Genomic DNA, 20,380 nt, shown 5'->3' on the forward strand with positions numbered 1-20,380 from the left:
AACAATCCAGAAGTTCCAAATCAGCCATGTGACATAACTTTGTGTAGCCATTAAAGGCCTACTTACACCCACTACTAGCGACCACACAGTCTGATAGTTTATATATCAATGATGAAATATTAACATTGCAACACATGACAATACGGCCGCTTTAGTTTATTAAATTGCAATTTTAAATTTTCCGGGAGTTTCGTCTTGAAAACGTCGTGTAATGATGACGTGTACGCAAGACGTCACGGGTTTTAAGGAAATATGAGCGCTGCACACACACACAGCTAAAAGTTGTCTGCTTTAACAGCATAATTACACAGTATTTTGGAGATCTGTGTTGCTGAATCTTTTGCAATTTGTTCAATTAATATTGGAGAAGTCACAGTAGAAAGATGGAGTTGGGAAGCTTTAGCCTTTAACCACACAAACACACGGTGATTCCTTGTTTAAAATTCCTGGAGGTGAAACTTTCCTATGGATCAGAGCGGTCAAGCCAACATGGATCCCGACCACTTGTCAACCAGCAGGTTTCGGTGAGAAAATTGTGGTTAAAAAGTCAGTTTTTACCGGGGAAAAGCTGAGCTTGTGTCGTCCATAGCTGCCGTCGACTTCCCTGAGACACTGGCATCAACACATCCGTGCACACACCCTTCCAACTATCAGGTACTATTTAACTCACTAAAACACTAGCAACACAATAGAAAGATAAGGGATTTCCCAGAATTATCCTAGTAAATGTGTTTAAAAACATCGGAATCCGTCCCAATGCAATCGCGTTTTTTTTTTAAACTTTTTTTTTTTAATCATTTTTTTTTTCTAGTCCTATCAATATCCTCAAACACGAATCTTTCATCCTCGCTCAAATTAGTGGGGAAATTGTCGTTTTCTCCGTCCGAATAGCACTTTTTGTTGGAGGCTCCCATTAAAAATAATGTGAGGACGTGAGGAGCCCTCACACTTGTGAGGTCATCGTCTGCTACTTCCAGTAGAGGCAGGGCTTTTCTCTTAGCAGCGAAAGTTGCCAACTTTATGGTGGATGTTCTCTACTAAATCCTTTCACCAAAAATATGGCAATATCGCGAAATGATGAAGTATGACACATAGAATGGAGCTGCTATCCCCGTTTAAATAAGAACATCTCATTTCAGTAGGCCTTTAACGTCAAAAGTGCTCTCACCTGTGCGGACCCACGTGGATCGCAGGTGATGGGTGGTGTTGAGTTCAGGGTAATGAAACGCTGAAACACCAAAGAACCAATCAGATCGCTGCATTGTTATCAATGACTTGCTGGTAGCAGATGGCATACGTTCAGCGATCTGCAGAGCGGGAAACCCGACGTAGAAACTGAACTCGACCAGGCTCAGCTTCCACAGGTGTTGGCTGACCTCTGACCCCAGGAGGTAGCCCCGCCCATCGCGAACCGCAAAGGTAATGTCGACAGGAACTTTCTGCTCTACCACTGGCCTTGCTGAGCTGAGCGTGATGTTCAGCAGCTAGAAGGAAAAAACAACACGTGAAGAACGGCTGTGATGATATCCGACAAACGCGGGACACAGGCGGGACACAGGCGGGGCACACCTGGACGCTGACGCCGCCAGGCTCCAAGGAGCGTCGCCGAGTTTCCCTGTACGCCATCACAAGGCCCATCTCGACACGCTCGCTGAAGTTGCAGACTCTGACGTCTACGTGAGCTGGAACAAACTGCAACACGGTGTGGACCTGGTACCTGATGTCAGGCACAGTGTAGAGGGCCGACACGGCGGGAAACCGGGCCTGAGAAGCGTGGTGGTCGGCGGAGGGCATTGATGACAGAAATGGCGGTGTATATCAAAGGACCGGACACAACACGGAAGGCAAAACTGGAAGGAGTTCTCAAGAACTGATGAAGAACAAACACCTGTCAATTACCTGACATGACAATGAGAAATAGTTACTTGGTTCGTACCTGAAGCTCTACTGATCGGTTAAATTCTCTCCTTAAAAGGTCCCGGACCAGAGTGAAACCTGCCACTGAGCCTCTGGTACCACCTGGAGACACAACACATGATCAGCTGGTTGGATCCGTGCTGAGGTCACATGAACTGATGTTGGCGTACCTACTCTGACCAAATACAACTCCGGCCTGGTGACGTTGCACAGGTACTGTTTGCTGGCGGGTGTCTGGGCTACCTTGGGCGTGGTCACCGGCGGCGCTCTCGTCAAGCTGATGGCTGTCCTCTGCGTGGTGGAGGTATGAGTGGTGGTCTTCTCTGGCTTGTCAGTAACCTCTACAGGTCCATCAAGATGAGTGGGGGGACGATATTGGGGAGGCGGGCGCAGTCGACTGGTAGAGTTCGAACTGGGAGGGTGTTTCACAATTGGTGGGAAGTGGTCTTTTCGATCTGGAGCAAGAGGAGGAGCAGAGGGCGTCACTGATCGAGACTCTTCCTCTCGCGTGAGGGATGGTGAGAGGGGGAGCCCAGGAGTAGGGTTGGCTAGGGGATCTTCAGGCTCCCTCCAAGGAGGAAGACCAGAACTTAGAGATGGAGGAGCTTGGGTTTGCTTGTGGATTACTATTGGAGGGACAAAGGGTTCAGACAATACCTGGCCTTCCTGTGAACCCTCTTTAGAACCTTCCCTCACCCGTTCCTTCGCCAACAGGTTGGTATAGTATTCCAAACTGTTCATGTCAGGCAGCAGCAGTTCTGTCGGCTGAAGCGGCGCCAAGTCCTCCGGGTCATAGTCGTCATCCCAGTTGGAGAAGACGTCCGGGTGCGTGGGCTGTGTGTGAGGAGGTAAGCTGGGAGTGGTGGAAGAGGGGGAGAGGAGAAGACGAGAATGAAGTGGTGGGGTGGGGCGCGGGGGTACCACGGTCTCATAGGACACCCAGTCCTCAACATCGTCATCATCGTAGGGGTGGCTTGGCAGAGGCGTGGCTAGTGCTAGCTCCTCCCCATCGGGAACCACAAAGGACAACGTCTCCACGTAGTCGCCAGAACCCCAGGCCTCCTCGAGCGAGTTGCCCGGATCCCATTGGGGAGGGGGGCTCAGGGTAGGCTGGTTGTGAGGGGAGAAGGGGGGAGTCAAGCTGGGGGAGAGGAGGTCTGGAGGTCTGAGAAGGAGGTGGATTCCCTGAGCACCTGAATCCTCTGATTGACTGCCACTATTACGATGGTAACCAGACTCTGGATTAGCTGCTGGGCGTCCGAGTTGGAGGGGGAGTGAAGAAGATGAAGGGAGGGATGAAGACACTGCTGTTCTGTTCCGGTCCGACCCATCTGAAACAAACACACTTCATTAGACGGACGCCGGTGGGGTCTCATTTACGTGGGTAGTCAATGGGGTCTTGTGGTTAGTTGATGAATTTTGGTGTTCGTCGGTGGGGTTTTGTGTTAGTGCCCTGGAGCTTTTTCAAACATTTTGGAAAATGAGAAAAATAAGAGAATACAATATATTTTTTGTTTTAAAATGGTGGAGGACAAACATGACGTAAACCTTCCTAATTGTTAGAAATCCCACTGTTTATATTAAATATTCACTGAGGAGAGTATTTGGCGAGTGCCGTTTTGTCCCACTAATTTCGGTGGGCCTTGAACGCACCGTAGTTTGTCAAGATGCACAACTTTCTCCGACTCCGCCACTTAAAGACATGTTTTATGCCACTTCTTTGTCTCATTTTGTCCACCAAACGTGTTCTGCTGTGCGTGAATGCACAAAGGTGAACTTTGTTGATGTTATTGACTGCGTATTTTGTCAGTGCATGACTGCAAACTAATCAATGCTAACATGCTATTTAGGCTAGCTGTATGTACATATTGCATCATGTCTCATTTGTAGCTATATTTGAGCTCATTTAATTTCCTTTTGTACTCTGTGTATTTCATTTATATTTGCATGTCTCTTGACACATTATCTGTATGTAATACTGGCTGCATTTCTGATCGTTGTTTGTGTGCTCTTATAGACCACAGCAAATGATACCCAGCTTGCAAAGATTGTAACAAGTCCATTAGAAGAAGACATTTCTTTTAACTTGGACACACACATCTATACCTCTGGCCATTTTAGTACTATCTATCTATCTAAAAAAAAATAAAGTACTATCTATTTTAAGCCAGTAAATTCCAGGAGAAATTCACCGTCTTAGAAGCCTCCTTTTTACTAATACAGTAATGTACAATAAATATTACATTTCCTCCTCATGTGTTGCCTTCTTCATAACACTAATATAAGGCTTTTATTTTTTTGTGGCTCCAAACAGATTATTTTTGTATTTTTGGTCTATTATGGCTCTTTCAAAATGTTGGGTTGCTGACCCCTGTATTAGTCAATGTGGTCTTGTTTCAGTCGACGGGGTTGTTAGTCCACAAGGTCTTGCGTTCGTTGTTCCCCCAAACAATCTATGTTGCGTCTAAAAAATATTTTGCAAGCCAAATCCAAAGATTTACTCAGAGAAAAACTACAAAATAGTACTACTAAGAAATGATACAATGAAAAGTAAAATATTCCAAACTCCTCTCACACTGAAATGTCAGATTCAAACGAAAGTAAAAAAGAAAATGTAAAAAAATATGTAAGGTTAAAAAATTTTTGGGGAAACAGATAAAAAACACTCAAACAGATTATTTTTATTCCTGTGAACATTTTAGCAAGCACACACACAAAATTACGGGCTATGTGGTAAATGGTTCAGTATTGTATGTGTGTGTAAGTATATTATATATATATATATATACATACAACACTGTACATTATTATATGTATGTATATACATACACACAATACTGCACATATATATATATACACATATATATATATACACATTCAATACACATATGTATAAATATTACACACATATGTATAAATATTACACACATATGTATAAATATTACACACATATATATATATATATATATATATATATATATATATATATATATATATATATATATATATATATATATATATATATATATATATATATATATATATTACACACACATATATATATATATATATATAAAATCATTGACTTGGACAAGTCAGGAAAGTCACTTGGAGCCATTTCAAAGCAGCTTAAGGTCCCAATAGCAACTGTGCAAACAATTGTTCCTAAGTATTAAGTGCATGGCACATCACTGCCACGATCATGAAGAAAACGCAAGCTGTCACCTGCTGCTGAGAGAAAATTGGTCAGGATGTTCAAGAGTCAACCGAGAACCACCAAAAAGCAGGTAGGCAATGAATTGGAAGCTGCTGGAACACAGGTGTCAGTGTCCACAATCAAGCGTGTTTAGCATGGCCATGGACTGAGAGGCAATAATGCAAGAAAGAAGCCCTTGCTCCAGAAGTGACACCTTAAGGCTCGTCTAAAGTGTGCTACTGATCATATGGACTAAGATAAGACCTTCTGGGGGAAAGTTCTGTAGTAAGATGAAACAAAAATGGAGCTGTTTGGCCACAAAACCCAGCAATATGTTTGGAGTAGAAAAGGTGAGGCCTTTAATCCCAGGAACACCATTCATACTGTAAAGCATGGTGGTGGTAGTATTATACTCTGAGCCTGTTTTGCTGCCAATGGAATGTGTGCTTTACATGGGACAATGAAAAAGGAGGATAACCTCCAAATTCTTCAGAAAAACCAAAAATCATCACACTAGAGGTTGGGTCTTGGGCGCAGTTGGGTGTTCCGACAGGACAATGACCCCAAACACACGTCAAAAGTGATAAAGGAATGGCTAAATCAGCTGGAATTAAGGTTTTAGAATGGCCTTCCCAAAGTCCTGACTTAAACCCAAATGAGAACATGTGGACAATGCTGAAGACACAAGTCCATGTCAGAAAACCAACAAATTTTGTCAAGAGGAGTGGTCAAAAATTCAACCAGAAGCCTGTGGATGGCTACTGAAAGTGCCTTATTGCAGTGAAACTTTCCAAGGTACATGTAACTAAATATTAACATTGCTGTATGTATACTTTGGACCCAGCACATTTGCTCACATTTTCACTAGACCCATAATGAATTCATAAAAGAACCATCCATCCATCCATTTTCTACCGCTTATTCCCTTTAGGGGTCGCTGGCGCCTATCTCAGCTACAATCGGGTGGAAGGCGGGGTACACCCTGGACAAGTCGCCACCTCATCGCAGGGCCAACACAGATAGACAGACAACATTCACACTCACATTCACACACTAGGGACCATTTAGTGTTGCCAATCAACCTATCCCCAGGTGCATGTGTTTGGAGGTGGGAGGGGCCTATCCCCAGGTGCATGTGTTTGGAGGTGGGAGGGGCCTATCCCCAGGTGCATGTCTTTGGAGGTGGGAGGAAGCCGGAGTACCCGGAGGGAACCCACGCAGTCACGGGGAGAACATGTGAACTCCACACAGAAAGATCCCGAGCCTGGGATTGAACCCTGACTATACTCAGGACCTTTGTATTGTGAGGCAGACGCACTAACCCCTCTGCCACCGTGAAGCCCATAAAGAACCAGACGTCATGAATGTCGTTTGTGACAAACAAGTATCCAATCACTCTGTCACACAAAATTTGAGTCGTAGAAATGATTGGAAAATCAAGACAGTCATGCCGATCAGTCTAGTCTTCACAAGTGGATGTAAACTTTTAACCACGACTGCATATATAAATATACACCAATACATACACATAGATTGATACTTATACTACATATATGTTTCCATATATATGTATATCTAGGTATTTGTATAAATATATATATATATATATATATATATATATATATATATATTATATATATATACATATACATACATACAAGACACTTTACCCACCTGCTCCCTGTGCCACCCACACTGGTTTAAATGTAACTTAGATATTGGGTTTCACTATGTAAAGCGCTTTGAGTCACTTGAGAAAAAACGTTATAGAAATATAATTCACTTCACTCATCGAGCACTATTCTCTGGATAATCCAATTAAGACATACATACATACATACATACATACATATATATATATATATATATGTATGTATGTATGTATGTCTTATATATATATATATATATATATATATATATACTGTACACATTTACATATAGACTTAAGTATTACAATTGAAGTATTATGCAGTTAGTGTATGTATATATTTGTAATGAATAAGTATTTCTACAGATGTACAAGTGTACTGTACAAGTATGAATAAGTTGAAGTAGATTAAATACCTTCAAGAGGAGAAGTGGAGGTCGCCATGGAAACCAGCATCACGGTGAGCAGCTGGAAAAGGAGACACTTAGAGGTTCTGGGGTCCAGCCTGGTCCCAGCCTGGGTCTTAGGTGGTACTGGGATGACAGGGTCCATGTTGGGATCCTGGTCTAGACCACAGAGATGGGGTCAGGACTATAGCTGCTTGGCCTACATTTCGGGTCTGGTTCCGGTTTTACTGTGATCAGTGAACATTTGCTCAATCAGATCTTATGACCTCTGACCTTGTGTGAGAAAGAAGTCAGGAATAAAAGCTTTTGGCTAAAGGTGTGGTCTATAGTGTCACCTGTCAGAACGCTGGCATGGATGGATGTGGGCCAAGTACGTACCGGCCTATCTCACGTCGACTCCTCAGACATGGCGGCCCACATTCATGCTGTCACATAGATTCTTTTTCTTTTCCTTCGGTTCCGATCAGGTTCCATTCGGCAGGACGTCACCCGCAGCCGCGCATCTTGGTGACTGCACAAAGGATCAACACGACGCCATCAACGACGGCTTTTAGGGAGCAGAACCGGAGCCGGGTTCGGAGTGGACCTACCTGGCATGGTGAAGATGCAGTCCGGGGCGTCACGCCTCTCCTGCAGCGAGGAGGAGGAGGAGGTGTGAAGGTGTGAAGGTTGTTCCGTCCGCAGTCTTTCCCGCCACCCTCCCTCCGCTGCTTCTGATCACCCGCGCCACACGACGATCGGGAAAAAAAAATCGCCGCTTGTCAAACCCGCACGAACGCGGTCCACTCCCAGCCAGCCGGAGAACACGAGGTGCGTTCAGGGACTTTTTTGTGCGGGACAATCCTGCATCCTTCTGCTTGAACGCCCTCCTGCGGCTGTTCGTGTCATTGCACTCAATGTCCGCGTCAAACTTGACACTTTGATCATCATCAACGTTTAGAAGAGAATAGAAAGTACTTTATTGATCCCTGAGGGAAATTCAGCAGCACAGTTCGCTCACAAGAGAATGGAGGAAATGCGGACGTGACGACAGGTTGTGAAGTGAAGTGAATTATATTTATATAGCGCTTTTCTCTGGTGACTCAAAGCGCTTTACATAGTGAAAGCCAATATCTAAGTTACATTTAAAGCAGTGTGGGTGGCACTGGGAGCAGGTGGGTAAAGTGTCTTGCCCAAGGACACAACAGCAGTGACTAGGATGGCGGAAGCGGGAATCGAACCTACAACCCTCAAGTTGCTGGCACGGCCACTCTACCAACCGAGCTATGCCGCCCCAAAGCAGGGGCGCCCATTACGTCGATCTCGGAGGGTGTGTCAGTCCATCTCAAGCCAGGCATTAAAAAATGTACATAAAAATAAGCAATCATCAATCATACCAAGACTTCACTTTGGTCAGTTGTTTGACATTCTCGGCACCCGAGGATCTTGTGAGATGACGCTGGCTGCTGCCAGCTCATATTTAAGAAACAAATCACTAACAGGGCGGACGCAGAGAAAGACATTTTATTTCTAGAGACTCCGTACCTACTGTCAAAACTCTAAAGACCGACTGCACAGTTCCTGTCTTCACCATAAAAGACCTGTTTCATCCTGCCTGTGCTAACAAAATAAGAGTCTCAGAAAGCTAGCAAGCTACGGAGTTTGATGCCAATGTATTTCTCCCCCGCCCTCAGTGACCGCTTTCTCACTTGCTTGCCCACCCGCACAGTCACTGACGTCACTCACCTGCTGCCACACATTAAAGGGCCACACACATATGCTACTCTCATAACATCCATCCATCCATTTCCTACCACTTATTCCCTTTTGGGGTCGCGGGGGGCGCTGGCGCCTATCTCAGCTACAATCGGGCGAAAGGCGGGGTACACCCTGGACAAGTCGCCACCTCATCACAGGGCCAACACAGATAGACAGACAACATTCACACACTAGGGACCATTTAGTGTTGCCAATCAACCTATCCCCAGGTGCATGTCTTTGGAAGTGGGAGGAGCCTATCCCCAGGTGCATGTCTTTGGAAGTGGGAGGAAGCCGGAGTACCCGGAGAGAACCCACGCAGTCACGGGGAGAACATGCAAACTCCACACAGAAAGATCCCGAGCCTGGGATTGAACCCAGGACTGCAGGAACTTCTTATTGTGAGGCAGACGCACTAACCCCTCTGCCACCGTGAAGCCCTACTCTCATAACAAAGTGTTTCAAAAGGAGTATGCAAGTTGGACAAATGAGATGCCAAATCCAACCACTTTCATGTGGTATTGGACAGAAAGGAGGAGTTTTTTTTTCCTCCATTTGAAAATGTGGGCGTTATCATCATTACTGTCTGATTCCAATCAATGCAAGTCATCAGAATCAGGTAATACACCAACTTATATTCTTGTCTTCATGAAAGAAAGGAATCTATGTGTGTTACACATGCTTGTATTATCATTAAACACATTTAACTTGTTTACAAAAATGTCTCTTTCATAAATAAATAAATATAAATGATATATATAAATGAGGTAGATCTCCTCGACTTGGTCAATTGAAAAGTAGCTCGCCTGCAGAAAAAGTGTGAGCGCCCCTGTTGTAAAGAATGCTAAAGATGATGCCTTTGAGGCACGCCCTCAATATTGTTGTCCGGGTGTAAATCTGGAGAATGCTTGCCCCGGGAGATTTTCGGGAGGGGCACTAAACTTCGCCAGGATTGGCAAGTGTGACAAATTGCGGTGTTACAGCGACACCGCTGCTGTGTAATAACGGCGGGCCAGCTGTAATGTTCATTTGATATTGCCTCAAAGGCCAAATTAAATTACACGGCGGGCCAAATTTGACACCCATGCAGTAACCCCTCTGCCGCCGTGAAGCCCTAGAGTTGATGTTTGATTTGTAATTGTTACCCCAGATTTCAACACAATAATTAAAATATGGGATTATGTTTCGGGCATCTGGTCAGGATGCCACCCGAACGCCTCCCTAGGGAGGTGTTTAGGGCACGTCCAACTGGTAGGAGGCCACGGGGAAGACCCAGGACACGTTGGGAAGACTATGTCTCCCGGCTGGCCTGGAAACGCCTCGGGATCCCCCGGGAAGAGCTAGACGAAGTGGCTGGGGAGAGGGAAGTCTGGGCTTCCCTGCTTAGGCTGTTGCCCCCGCGACCCGACCTCGGATAAGCGGAAGAAGATGGATAGATGGATGGAGTATGAAAGAATGATATAACATGTTAAGAGCCTTTTGATTTACAGAGTTTTATGAACTGACATTCATATTTTGTTAAAGTATTATTCAATAAATATATTTATAAAGGATTTTTGAATTGTTGCTATTTTTTTAAGAATATTTTTTTTAAATCTCACGCACCCCTTGGAATACCTTCAAGCAGTGGTCCCCAACCAATATATATATATATATATATATATATATATATATATATATATATATATAAATATATATATATATATTTTTTTTTAATTATTAAATCAACATAAAAAACACAATATACACTTACAATTAGTGTACCAACCACAAAAACGTCCCTTTTTCATGACAAAGAAAAAAAAAAAGGACCCCCCCCCCCCCCCCCCCCCCCCGCGTTGACCGGTCCGCGGATACAAAAAGGTTGGGCACCACTACCTTCAAGTACCCCCAGGAGTACGCGTACCCCCATTTGAGAACCGCTGGTTTAAAGAAGCGGAGTGTAAGCAAGTCGGTCTCCATGGTAACGGCTTAATCAGCTCCAGGTGTTCCCGATCCGACATAAAAGCGATCCCAAAATCTTCTGCTGGTTTGGATGTCCAGCATGCGGCCGCCGCTCGTCTGGATTCTGTTCGTTTGTTCGACTGAACTGTGTGGTGATGGTGAGAAGGCTTTTATTGTGAAACTGTGGATTGTTAGATTCAACACTTCCTGTTTGTCTCTTCTGCAGCGCGGAGTTCGTGCACCAATGAAAGCAGTCTGGGAAGTTTCTCGGGAGACTTTGGTATATTTTAAACATTTGTTGTGATCATCTTTTAGTCTATTGAGGAGATGTTTGACTTTGTATTGAAGAGCTGGCAGGAGTCCGCTCCTTCTTCCAGAACCAGGACGTGAAGACCCGCATCGTCGGCGGCCAGGAGACTTGGGCACACTCCTGGCCGTGGCAGGTGTCTCTCCGCTTCACCACCATGCCGGCGTGCGGCGGCGCCGTCATCGCGCCCTTGTGGGTCATTTCCGCGGCCCACTGCTTCAAAAGGTGCCAAACCGACCGTCTGCGTCCAAACCAGCGAACTAACGCCCAAACACGTGTGTGCAGGTACAACAAAGCGTCGTTCTGGACGGTTATGGCGGGAAAACACGACCTGGAAAACTCCTTCGAGGAAGGCCAGCAGGTGTGTCCTATCAAATTATGGCGAGAAGGGGCGTAGCACCAAATCCTGGGGGCCCCCCCCCCCCATACACTAGACTCCTAAAGGGGCCCCCCCATACACTAGACTCCTAAAGGGGCCCCCCCATACACTAGACTCCTAAAGGGGCCCCCCCATACACTAGACTCCTAAAGGGGCCCCCCCATACACTAGACTCCTAAAGGGCCCCCCCATACACTAGACTCCTAAAGGGCCCCCCCCATACACTAGACTCCTAAAGGGCCCCCCCCATACACTAGACTCCTAAAGGGCCCCCCCCATACACTAGACTCCTAAAGGGCCCCCCCCATACACTAGACTCCTAAAGGGCCCCCCCCATACACTAGACTCCTAAAGGGCCCCCCCCATACACTAGACTCCTAAAGGGCCCCCCCACCACACTTAAAGGCCTACTGAAATGAGACGTTGTTATTTAAAGGGGGACAGCAGCTCCATTCTATGTGTCATACTTCATCAGGGGTCAGCAACCTTTTTGAAAGCAAGAGTTACTTCTTGGCTACTGATTAATGCCAAGGGCTACCAGTTTGATACACACTTAAATAAATTGCCAAATTGCTCAATTTACCTTTAACTCTGATATTATTAATATTGAATGCTATTGATCTGTGTGGATACACTGATCATCTTAATGATTTCTCATAATAAATATATATTTTTGATGACATGTTTTAAATATGTTAAAATCCAATCTGCACTTTGTTAGAATATATAACAAATTGGACCAAGCTATATTTCTAACAAAGACAAATCATTATTTCTTCTAGATTTTCCAGAATTAAAAAAAAAAAAATTTAAGACTTTGAAATAAGATTTGAAATTTGATTCTACAGATTTTTTGATTTCCTAGAATATATTTTTAGAATTTTAATCATAAGTTTGAAAAAATATTTCACAAATATTCTTTGTCGAAAAAACAGAAGCTGAAATGAAGAATTAAATTAAAATGTATTTATTATTCTTTACAATAAAAAAAATAAATATATTTGAACATTGATTTAAATTGTCAGGAAAGAGGAAGGAATTTAAAAGGTAAAAAGGTATATGTGTTTAAAAATCCTAAAATCATTTTTAAGGTTGTATTTTCTTTGTCTAAAATTGTCTTTCTGAAAGTTATAAGAATCAAAGTTTAAAAAAAAAAAATAATTTATTTAAACAAGTGAAGACCAAGTCTTTAAAATATTTTCTTGGATTTTCAAATTCTATTTGAGTTTTGTCTCTTTTAGAATTAAAAATGTCAAGCAAAGCGAGACCAGCTTGCTAGTAAATAAATACAATTTCAAAAATAGAGGCAGCTCACTGGTAAGTGCTGCTATTTGAGCTATTTTTAGAACAGGCCAGCGGGCGACTCATCTGGTCCTTACAGGCGACCTGGTGCCCGTGGGCACCGCGTTGGTGACCCCTGGACTTGATCATTTCGCGATATTGCCATGTTTTTACTCAAAGGATTTAGTAGAGAACATCAACGATCAAGTTCACAACTTTTGGTTGCTAATAAAAAAGCCTTGCCTGTACTGGAAGTAGCAGACGATGTGTGTGTGAGGGCTCCTCACATTGTTTATAATGTGAGCCACCAGCACTAAGAGCAATTCGGACCGAGAAAGCGACGATTTCTCCATTAATTTAAGCGGGGATGAGGAAAGTTAGAGTGAAGTACAAAAAAAAAAAGGCGACTGCTCCAGACGGCGGCAGTGGGAGAGTTTCAGACGTAATTAGACACATTTACTAGAATAACTCTGGAAAATCCCTTATGTGCTTATTGTGTTAATAGTATTTTAGTGAGATTATGAAGTCATACCTGAAGGTCGGATGGCTGCGGTGAACGCCAGTGTCTCTGAGAGAAGCCAAGGAGCCAAGATCACAGCTGCCTTTTTGAGCTGCAGGATGAGGTCGCGCAATCCACTGAAGTCTCCGGTAAGAGCCGACTTAATATCACAATTTTCCCATCCAAAAACTTGCTGGTTGACGTAGAGAAACATGTTCGCTTGACTGCTCTGTGTTAAAGCTTCACAACAAACAAACACCGGCTGTGTTTCGGTTGCTAAAGGCAGCTGCAATCCACCGCTTTCCACCAACAGCATTCTTCTTTGACGTCTCCATTATTAATTGAACCAATTGCAAAAGATTCAGCAACACAGATGTCCAAAATACTGTGTAATTATGCGATGAAAAGAGACGACTTTTAACTGTGTGTGGTGCTGGGCTAATATGTCCCCTCCAACCTGAGACGTCACAAACACACGTCATCATTCCGCGACGTTTTCAACAGGAAACTCCGCGGGAAATTTTAAATTGTAATTTAGTAAACTAAAGAGGCCGTATTGGCATGTGTTGCAATGTTAATATTTCATCATTGATATATAAACTATCAGACTGCGTGGTCGCTAGTAGTGGGTGTAAGTAGGACTTTAAATTCATGTGTTCATTGTTGTGTTGCAATGTTAATATTTCATCATTGATATATAAACTATCAGACTGCGTGGTGGCTAGTAGTGGGTCTCAGTAGGCCTTTAAAGCCAACATTGCTGCCCCCTTTATTTACTAAAAAACATAATGCTCGACTTTGGTTGAAATTAACTTTTTGGAACACATGTAAAAACAGTTTTTTAACCAGAATTGGAATATTTTTTATTGTCATTGTTTGAGAACGGGTTCACCAACTAGGAATTTTTTTTGGTGCAATTGTGCAACATAAAACACATAACAGGTAATAAAATGAGCTGTATCTGAGCTATCAGATCTTATTTCAATTTACTGTAATTCCTAGAATTAGCGCCGGGGCGGTAATTAATTTAAAACCTCTTCTCACGCCGGTGCTCACCAGAGGCATGCGGTACATTTAGGCTTGCGCTTATAAATCTGAGTGTGATATAAGGATACCATCATAAAAAGCACATTTAATAAAAAAAAAAAACGTTTTTATATAGCATAAAAAATGCAGATGGCCTTAAAACGCCACAACACTCAGCCACCGTATGTAAGTACCCAAAATAAAGACTCAATATAAATTCAATGGGATCAGAAACATTGGAGGAAACGGGATTAAAACCCGATGCTAACCGCCCATAGAAAATACATGGGTACGGCTAGTAGCTACTATTGGCAAACAAATCCACTTACCAACTCTGCTTAATATCTTAACATCGCCACACTCTCTCATCGCAACTCGGCCCTGATGGTCGGCACCTAGAAGTTTACAATTAGTTGTACAATGTTGGATGGTTGTTTTTACGACATGCAGGCAAACAACAACTTTAAAACATAGCGACTTCAGATGTCGCAAGGTTTATCCACCGCACCTGGCAGCCATCTTGGAACGTTGGATTATATAGAAAGCGATAGACTGCAGCGGGTCACGTGAGCGCCTGTGTTATGCTCGCTAGATTAAACGTGGAAACACCGCAGGGTTAGGGTTAGGGTTATGAGGGGATGCCATGAGATGAAATGTGGCTTGTTTCCCACCCGTGTTACACACCTGTGACGTGTCGAGTTGGACCCGGCGGTAAAACGAGGCATGCGCTAATTATTTTGCTAAACAAGTTTGACCCGGCAGTAATTCTAAAAATGCGCTAATTATTTAGCAAAACTCATTTTACCCGGCGGTAAAACGATGCATGCGGATAATATATACCTGGTGGCAATTCAAGGAAATACGGCATTTAGGATGCAATTAAGGTCCTGAGTTCAATCCTGGGCTCCGGATCTTTGTGTGGAGTTTGCATGTTCTCCCCGTGACTGCGTGGGTTCCCTCCGGGTACTCCGGCTTCCTCCCACTTCCAAAGACATGCACCTGGGGATAGGCCCCTCCCACCTCCAAAGACATGCACCTGGGGATAGGTTGATTGGCAACACTAAATGGTCCCTAGTGTGTGAATGTTGTCTGTCTATCTGTGTTGGCCCTGCGATGAGGTGGCGACTTGTCCAGGGTGTACCCCGCCTTCTGCCCGAATGCAGCTGAGATAGGCTTAAGCGACCCCAAAAGGGACAAGCGGTAGAAGATGGATGGATAGGATGCAATAAACACATCTAGAACAGTTTTATTTTTGAACAAATGGTCCCAACAATTTCAATGTCTACTGGCCAGAATATATTATTCACTTTACAAATCATAATATATTTGCTGGGGGTTAAAAAAGTTATTCCTCCGTTTCTAACTTTAATCGAGGTTTATGTGCTATATTTAACCAGCGAGGCCCATTGTGGTTCGTGAGGACTTTTCCACCACTTGTGGCAGTAATGACAATATCAAACAAGAAGTCTGGAACTGAAGTTATATAGAAGATTCTTAAGGGCAAAAAATATAACTAAAGTGGTGAAGCTTTGCACCTAACTGTTGACAGTTTATTTAAGAAGCATTTATATATCCAATTATTTTAGTATGTTTATTTATTCTCTTCTTTTGCAGTATACTTGATTAATATTTATTTTGTAATCAGCCAGACTTAAGCCTTAATGGCGGACTCTCAAAGCTCTGTGGGTAAAACTTGACCAATATGAAAGATATCACTGCACCGATTTGGGGAAAAACGTCAAATTCGGCAAATTCCAAACTGCTCATGTAGAGGAAGTATGGAGGAAGGCAAGATTCCATATCTTTGCCATCCCGTCACGGTTTGATTTCACATTTTCAGGATTTATGTAGATCCCAAATGCACAAAAACAGGCACCGATTGGTAAGGAAAGTTTGTTTTGCAGAATAGGTCTTCTTTTTAAAGGGGAACTATATGTGATACAAATGATTTCCAAAGCAGGAACCCACAATACAACATTAGTACATAGCTGATGTATTCTTTCACTAAGTGGGCCAAATCATCTCAAATCTAATAGAAATGACTGCTGTCATTTGATTAAAATGAAAATAAGACCTAACTTGATATGTCAAGTTTGGGACAGGTGTGCTGCTGCTTCAGCCACAGGTGTGCTGCTGCTTCAGCCACAGGTGTGCTGCTGCTTCAGCCACAGGTGTGCTGCTGCTTCAGCCACAGGTGTGCTGCTGCTTCAGCCACAGTGTGCACGTCTGTTGCTCACATGTCTTCCACTAAATGCTGTGGGAGTTTGTCTCAATCACACAAAAAATTAGGGGGAACATTGACTATGTTAATTGAAGTGTTGGATGCTTGGTTGGCTGCTATTTAAATGGAACAAAGCATTTTGGGTTTTTTGTAGGTATTAATGAGACCTTTATTATTTTGATTCAAGCAAGCTTTATTGAACTTTCTAGGCAACATTTATTTAAAAAAATATTTTAAATTTGACTTTTTAATGACATGAAAAAAAAAACTAGGAGCCCAGGGGCCTCGGGTTTTTTTCTTTAAAAAACAAAAGTTGATATGCTAATGGGTATCATACGTCAAGTAACTGCAAAATTAAAGGGGAACATTATCTTCAGACCTATGTAAGCGTCAATATATACCCTGATGTTGCAGGAAAAAAACATGTTTTTTTTAACAGATTTCTGAACTCTAAAAGGCTGAATTTGGCGATTTAAACGCCTTTTGAATTGTTCGCCTGTCGGAGCAATGACCTTTCGCCCGTGACGTCACATCGTGAAGCGACCCGCCATTTTCTCAAACACATTACACACACCAGGTCAAATCAGCTCTGTTATTTTCCGTTTTTTCGACTGTTTTCCGGTACCTTGGAGACATCATGCCTGGTGGGTGTGTTGTTGGTGTAACAAAACGAACAGACAGATTCAAGTTGCACCAGTGGTCAAAAGATGGGAAAGTCCCTGGTTTGTTCTGCACACTTTACCGACGACAGCTATGCTACGACAGAGATGGCAAGAATGTGTGGATATCCTGCGACACTCAAAGCAGATGCATTTCCAGCGATAGTCAACGAAATCACAAAAGTGAGTTTTGTTGATGTTATTGACTTACGTGGAGTGCTAATCAGACTTATTTAGTCACGGCATGACTGCAAGCTAATCGATGCTAACATGCTATTTAGGCTAGCTGTATGTACATATTGCATCATTATGCCTCATTTGTAGCTATATTTGCATCCAGCCTTTCCTTCCACCCACAGTTAATGCCAAACAAACGCATACCAATCGTTGGTTAGAAGGCGATCGCCGAATTTGCCCGCGCTTCCTCCGGTGCCGCTGTCTGTCGTGATATGGCTCAAAAGCTTCTGTTTCTTCTTTAATTTCGTTTTTGGTACCTGCCTCCACACTCCAACCATCCGTTTCAATACATGCGTAATCTGTTGAATCGCTTACGGCGTTGAAATCAGTTACTATGCTATACCTTTCTGTGCTATCCGCTATGCTTGTTTCTGGTGGCTTCACGCAGTGACGTCACAGGACAATAGACGGGTGGACATAACGACTGTTAAATCAGGCACTTTGAAGCAGTTTTTCGGGATATTGCGTGATGGGTAAAATTTTGAGAAAAACATCGAAAAATAAAATAAGCCACTGGGAACTGATATTTATTGGTTTTAACCCTCCAGAAATTGTGATAATGTTCCCCTTTAACCAAAAAAAAGTAACATGCTATTAAAATGCTAACGATTGTGCTGTATAAAAAAGAACTATGGGCTATACTTTGGACACCCCTGGTCTAAACACTTCACTCATGGTGCTGCTGTATGTTTCAAATGTGGTTTGGCCCGTGGATTAATGGTGCATTTTCACTTTGGCCCTTAAAAGCGAAAAGTTTGGGCACGCCTGCTTTACACATCCCTGTTCTACGTTTGCCTTGCAGGTGGTGGGCGTGTCCGCAATTGTCAGCCATCATCGCTACAATGCTCACACTAAAGAGTACGACGTGGCGCTCCTCAAGCTAAAGAGCCCGCTGACGTTCAACCGCTTTGTGCGGCCCATCCACGTGTGGATGGCGCCGTTGCCCACCTTGGAGAAGTGCACCATCACAGGCTGGGGCGCCACACGCGAGAGTGAGTCCCGGTCCGGGACCCACACCATAATTTGTTCTCGCCGTGTCTGAAATGTCTTCCCGACGCAGACGGAGCGCGTGTGACCCGGCTGCAGGAGGTCAACGTGACCGTGCTGCCCTCTGATCTCTGCCATCGCTTCTACAAGAGTCGGATCCGAGCCTCCATGTTCTGTGCGGGAAAGGAAGCGGGAGGCGTCGACTCTTGCCAGGTGACTTATGCGTGCGTGCGACTGTTTGTACGAGTGATGCCTGTGTTGCTGTTGTCAGGGCGACTCTGGCGGTCCGCTGTCGTGTTTTACCGGGAATAACTATAAGTTGGCGGCGGTGGTGAGCTGGGGCATCGGCTGTGGGCGGGCCCGAAAGCCTGGTGTCTACACCAGAATCAAAGAACACGCTCTGTGGATGTCCAACGTCATCGGTGAGATTTTCCCCCAAAAATGTTCTCCTCCCGTCTTGCGAGTCAGCTGTTTTCTCTTCCAGATAACCAGGATGTGGCGTACGCAGACCATCTGACCGAAGGTGCAGTCGCCGCTTCCTGTTGACCTTTTTAACCCTAAAATGTTAAACTAACATTAGCGGTACTCTTCAGAGAACAGGTGCGGAAAGCAGCAGCAGCCCAGCTGTCAGAACCTTCCAGGTCCAGTCAGGCTCTCTGTGACCGAGGACGGGGAATTGTCGGTGGAGAACGTAACCGAGTCGTGTTCCGGGTCTTGGCCTTGGATGGTCAGCCTGCAAGCCAACGGGATCCATTACTGCAGCGGCGTCTTGATCCACCGGCTGTGGGTGCTCGCCGCACATCACTGCAGAGTCAGGTAACATCCAAACGTTGGTGCGGGTCATGCGGAACTTTCCTCGGTACCAACTGCCGGCGCCCCTTTGCTTCCTGCGCAGAGCGAGAGAAGACGTGGCTGTCCTGGGAGTTCACGACCTCCGCCTATCTCTGTCCCAAAGCATCCCGGTGGACAAGGTTTACAACCTTCCTCAGGAGGACAGCTTCCCTCCCAAAGCGGATCTTTCGCTGCTGCGCCTCGCCGCTCCCGCCAGACTGGGTAAGCCCGGATGTCGTGATTGATACTTTTATTAGTATATTGCACAGTTCAGTACATATTCCGTACAATTGACCACTAAATGCTAACACCCCAATAAGTTTTTCAACTTGTTTAAGTTGAAAAATTCATGGCGATGGAAAGGTTTTCATGTGACGTTTGCAGGGACCAGTGTGTTCCCGGTTTGTGTCCCGGATGAGGACGAGGAGTTGGATGACGACTGGTCATGTGTTAGCGCCGGCTGGGGGGCGACGAGCGCCACAGGTTAACACTCATGTGTACTTTAACCATGCTGCTTGTTAATGTGAAACACGCTCTGGTCTCGCGCAGCAACCGTCAATCCAGACCGGCTGCACCATGCTCGACTGGATCTGGTCAACCAGACTGCGTGCAGCGATAAGTGGGGGCGGGGCCTCATCAGCGACACGCTCCTTTGCACACATCCCGCCGGCGCATCCGCCTGCACGGTAACTTCTCTGTTTTGTCCACTTAGTTTTGAAAAGACACCGACATCTTTTTGTGTTCAGGGCGATTCTGGAGCTCCTTTGTTCTGTCGGAAACACGGCGACTACTTTGTGTTTGGCGTGCTCACATGGGGCAGTCGACAGTGTGACCCCAACAAGCCGGCCATCTTTTCCAAAGTGTCCGATTACTACTTGTGGATCAGCGAATTGGCAGAAGACGTGTAAAGAAATAAAGGAATTTCTACCAAACTTTCAAATTGTTTTTTTTCTTTTTCTGTCACTAAAGTACAGGTTTTATTGACAGCCAATAACAGAATTGATACATTCCTATTTTAAGAAAAAAAAAAAAGTTGTTTGGGTTTGGCTGAAACTAGAAAATATAACCGGGCCAGTAACTATATCTTCTAGTACAGGGGTGTCA

The 20,380-nt window shown here is 44.2% G+C and overlaps 2 protein-coding genes across 3 annotated transcripts in view; one reads left to right on the top strand and one right to left on the bottom strand.

Annotated features, from left to right (window-relative positions):
• si:dkeyp-27e10.3 (UPF0606 protein KIAA1549) overlaps positions 1-7,964 on the bottom strand; it is a 28,904-nt gene extending 20,940 nt beyond the window's left edge. Inside the window, 9 exon segments of the mRNA XM_061912079.1 lie at positions 1,169-1,228; positions 1,298-1,484; positions 1,570-1,755; positions 1,757-1,870; positions 1,937-2,019; positions 2,088-3,248; positions 7,178-7,327; positions 7,547-7,679; positions 7,759-7,964. Coding sequence (XP_061768063.1) covers positions 1,169-1,228; positions 1,298-1,484; positions 1,570-1,755; positions 1,757-1,870; positions 1,937-2,019; positions 2,088-3,248; positions 7,178-7,313 — 1,927 coding nt within the window. The 5' untranslated portion in view covers positions 7,314-7,327; positions 7,547-7,679; positions 7,759-7,964.
• Positions 7,965-10,867: 2,903 nt separating this feature from the next.
• ovch1 (ovochymase 1) lies at positions 10,868-20,208 on the top strand. Of its 2 annotated transcripts, none has more exons than XM_061912081.1 (13): positions 10,868-11,007; positions 11,076-11,129; positions 11,227-11,381; positions 11,442-11,517; positions 18,261-18,450; positions 18,519-18,658; positions 18,717-18,867; positions 18,930-18,968; positions 19,039-19,261; positions 19,341-19,498; positions 19,661-19,759; positions 19,826-19,962; positions 20,023-20,208. In XM_061912081.1, exons 1-13 carry the CDS (start codon positions 11,005-11,007, stop codon positions 20,182-20,184), a joined length of 1,587 nt encoding a protein of 528 aa, XP_061768065.1. In that variant the 5' UTR covers positions 10,868-11,004; the 3' UTR covers positions 20,185-20,208. The 2 variants fall into 2 exon arrangements, with proteins under 2 accessions (XP_061768065.1, XP_061768064.1); XM_061912080.1 differs by having other exon boundaries at positions 10,896-11,007; positions 11,198-11,381.
• The last annotated feature ends 172 nt before the right edge of the window (positions 20,209-20,380 follow it).

Source organism: Nerophis ophidion, linkage group LG10 (assembly GCF_033978795.1).
Source record: "Nerophis ophidion isolate RoL-2023_Sa linkage group LG10, RoL_Noph_v1.0, whole genome shotgun sequence".
NCBI classification, from domain to species: Eukaryota; Metazoa; Chordata; class Actinopteri; order Syngnathiformes; family Syngnathidae; genus Nerophis; species Nerophis ophidion.

Coding starts and splice junctions, on each gene's coding strand:
- ovch1 (XM_061912080.1), top strand. CDS start 10,941: ATGTCCAGCATGCGGCCGCCGCTCGTCTGGATTCTGTTCGTTTGTTCG. Junction 11,008..11,075: donor GACTGAACTGTGTGGTGATG/GTGAGAAGGCTT, acceptor TCTCTTCTGCAG/CGCGGAGTTCGTGCACCAAT. Junction 11,130..11,197: donor AAGTTTCTCGGGAGACTTTG/GTATATTTTAAA, acceptor TTTGTATTGAAG/AGCTGGCAGGAGTCCGCTCC.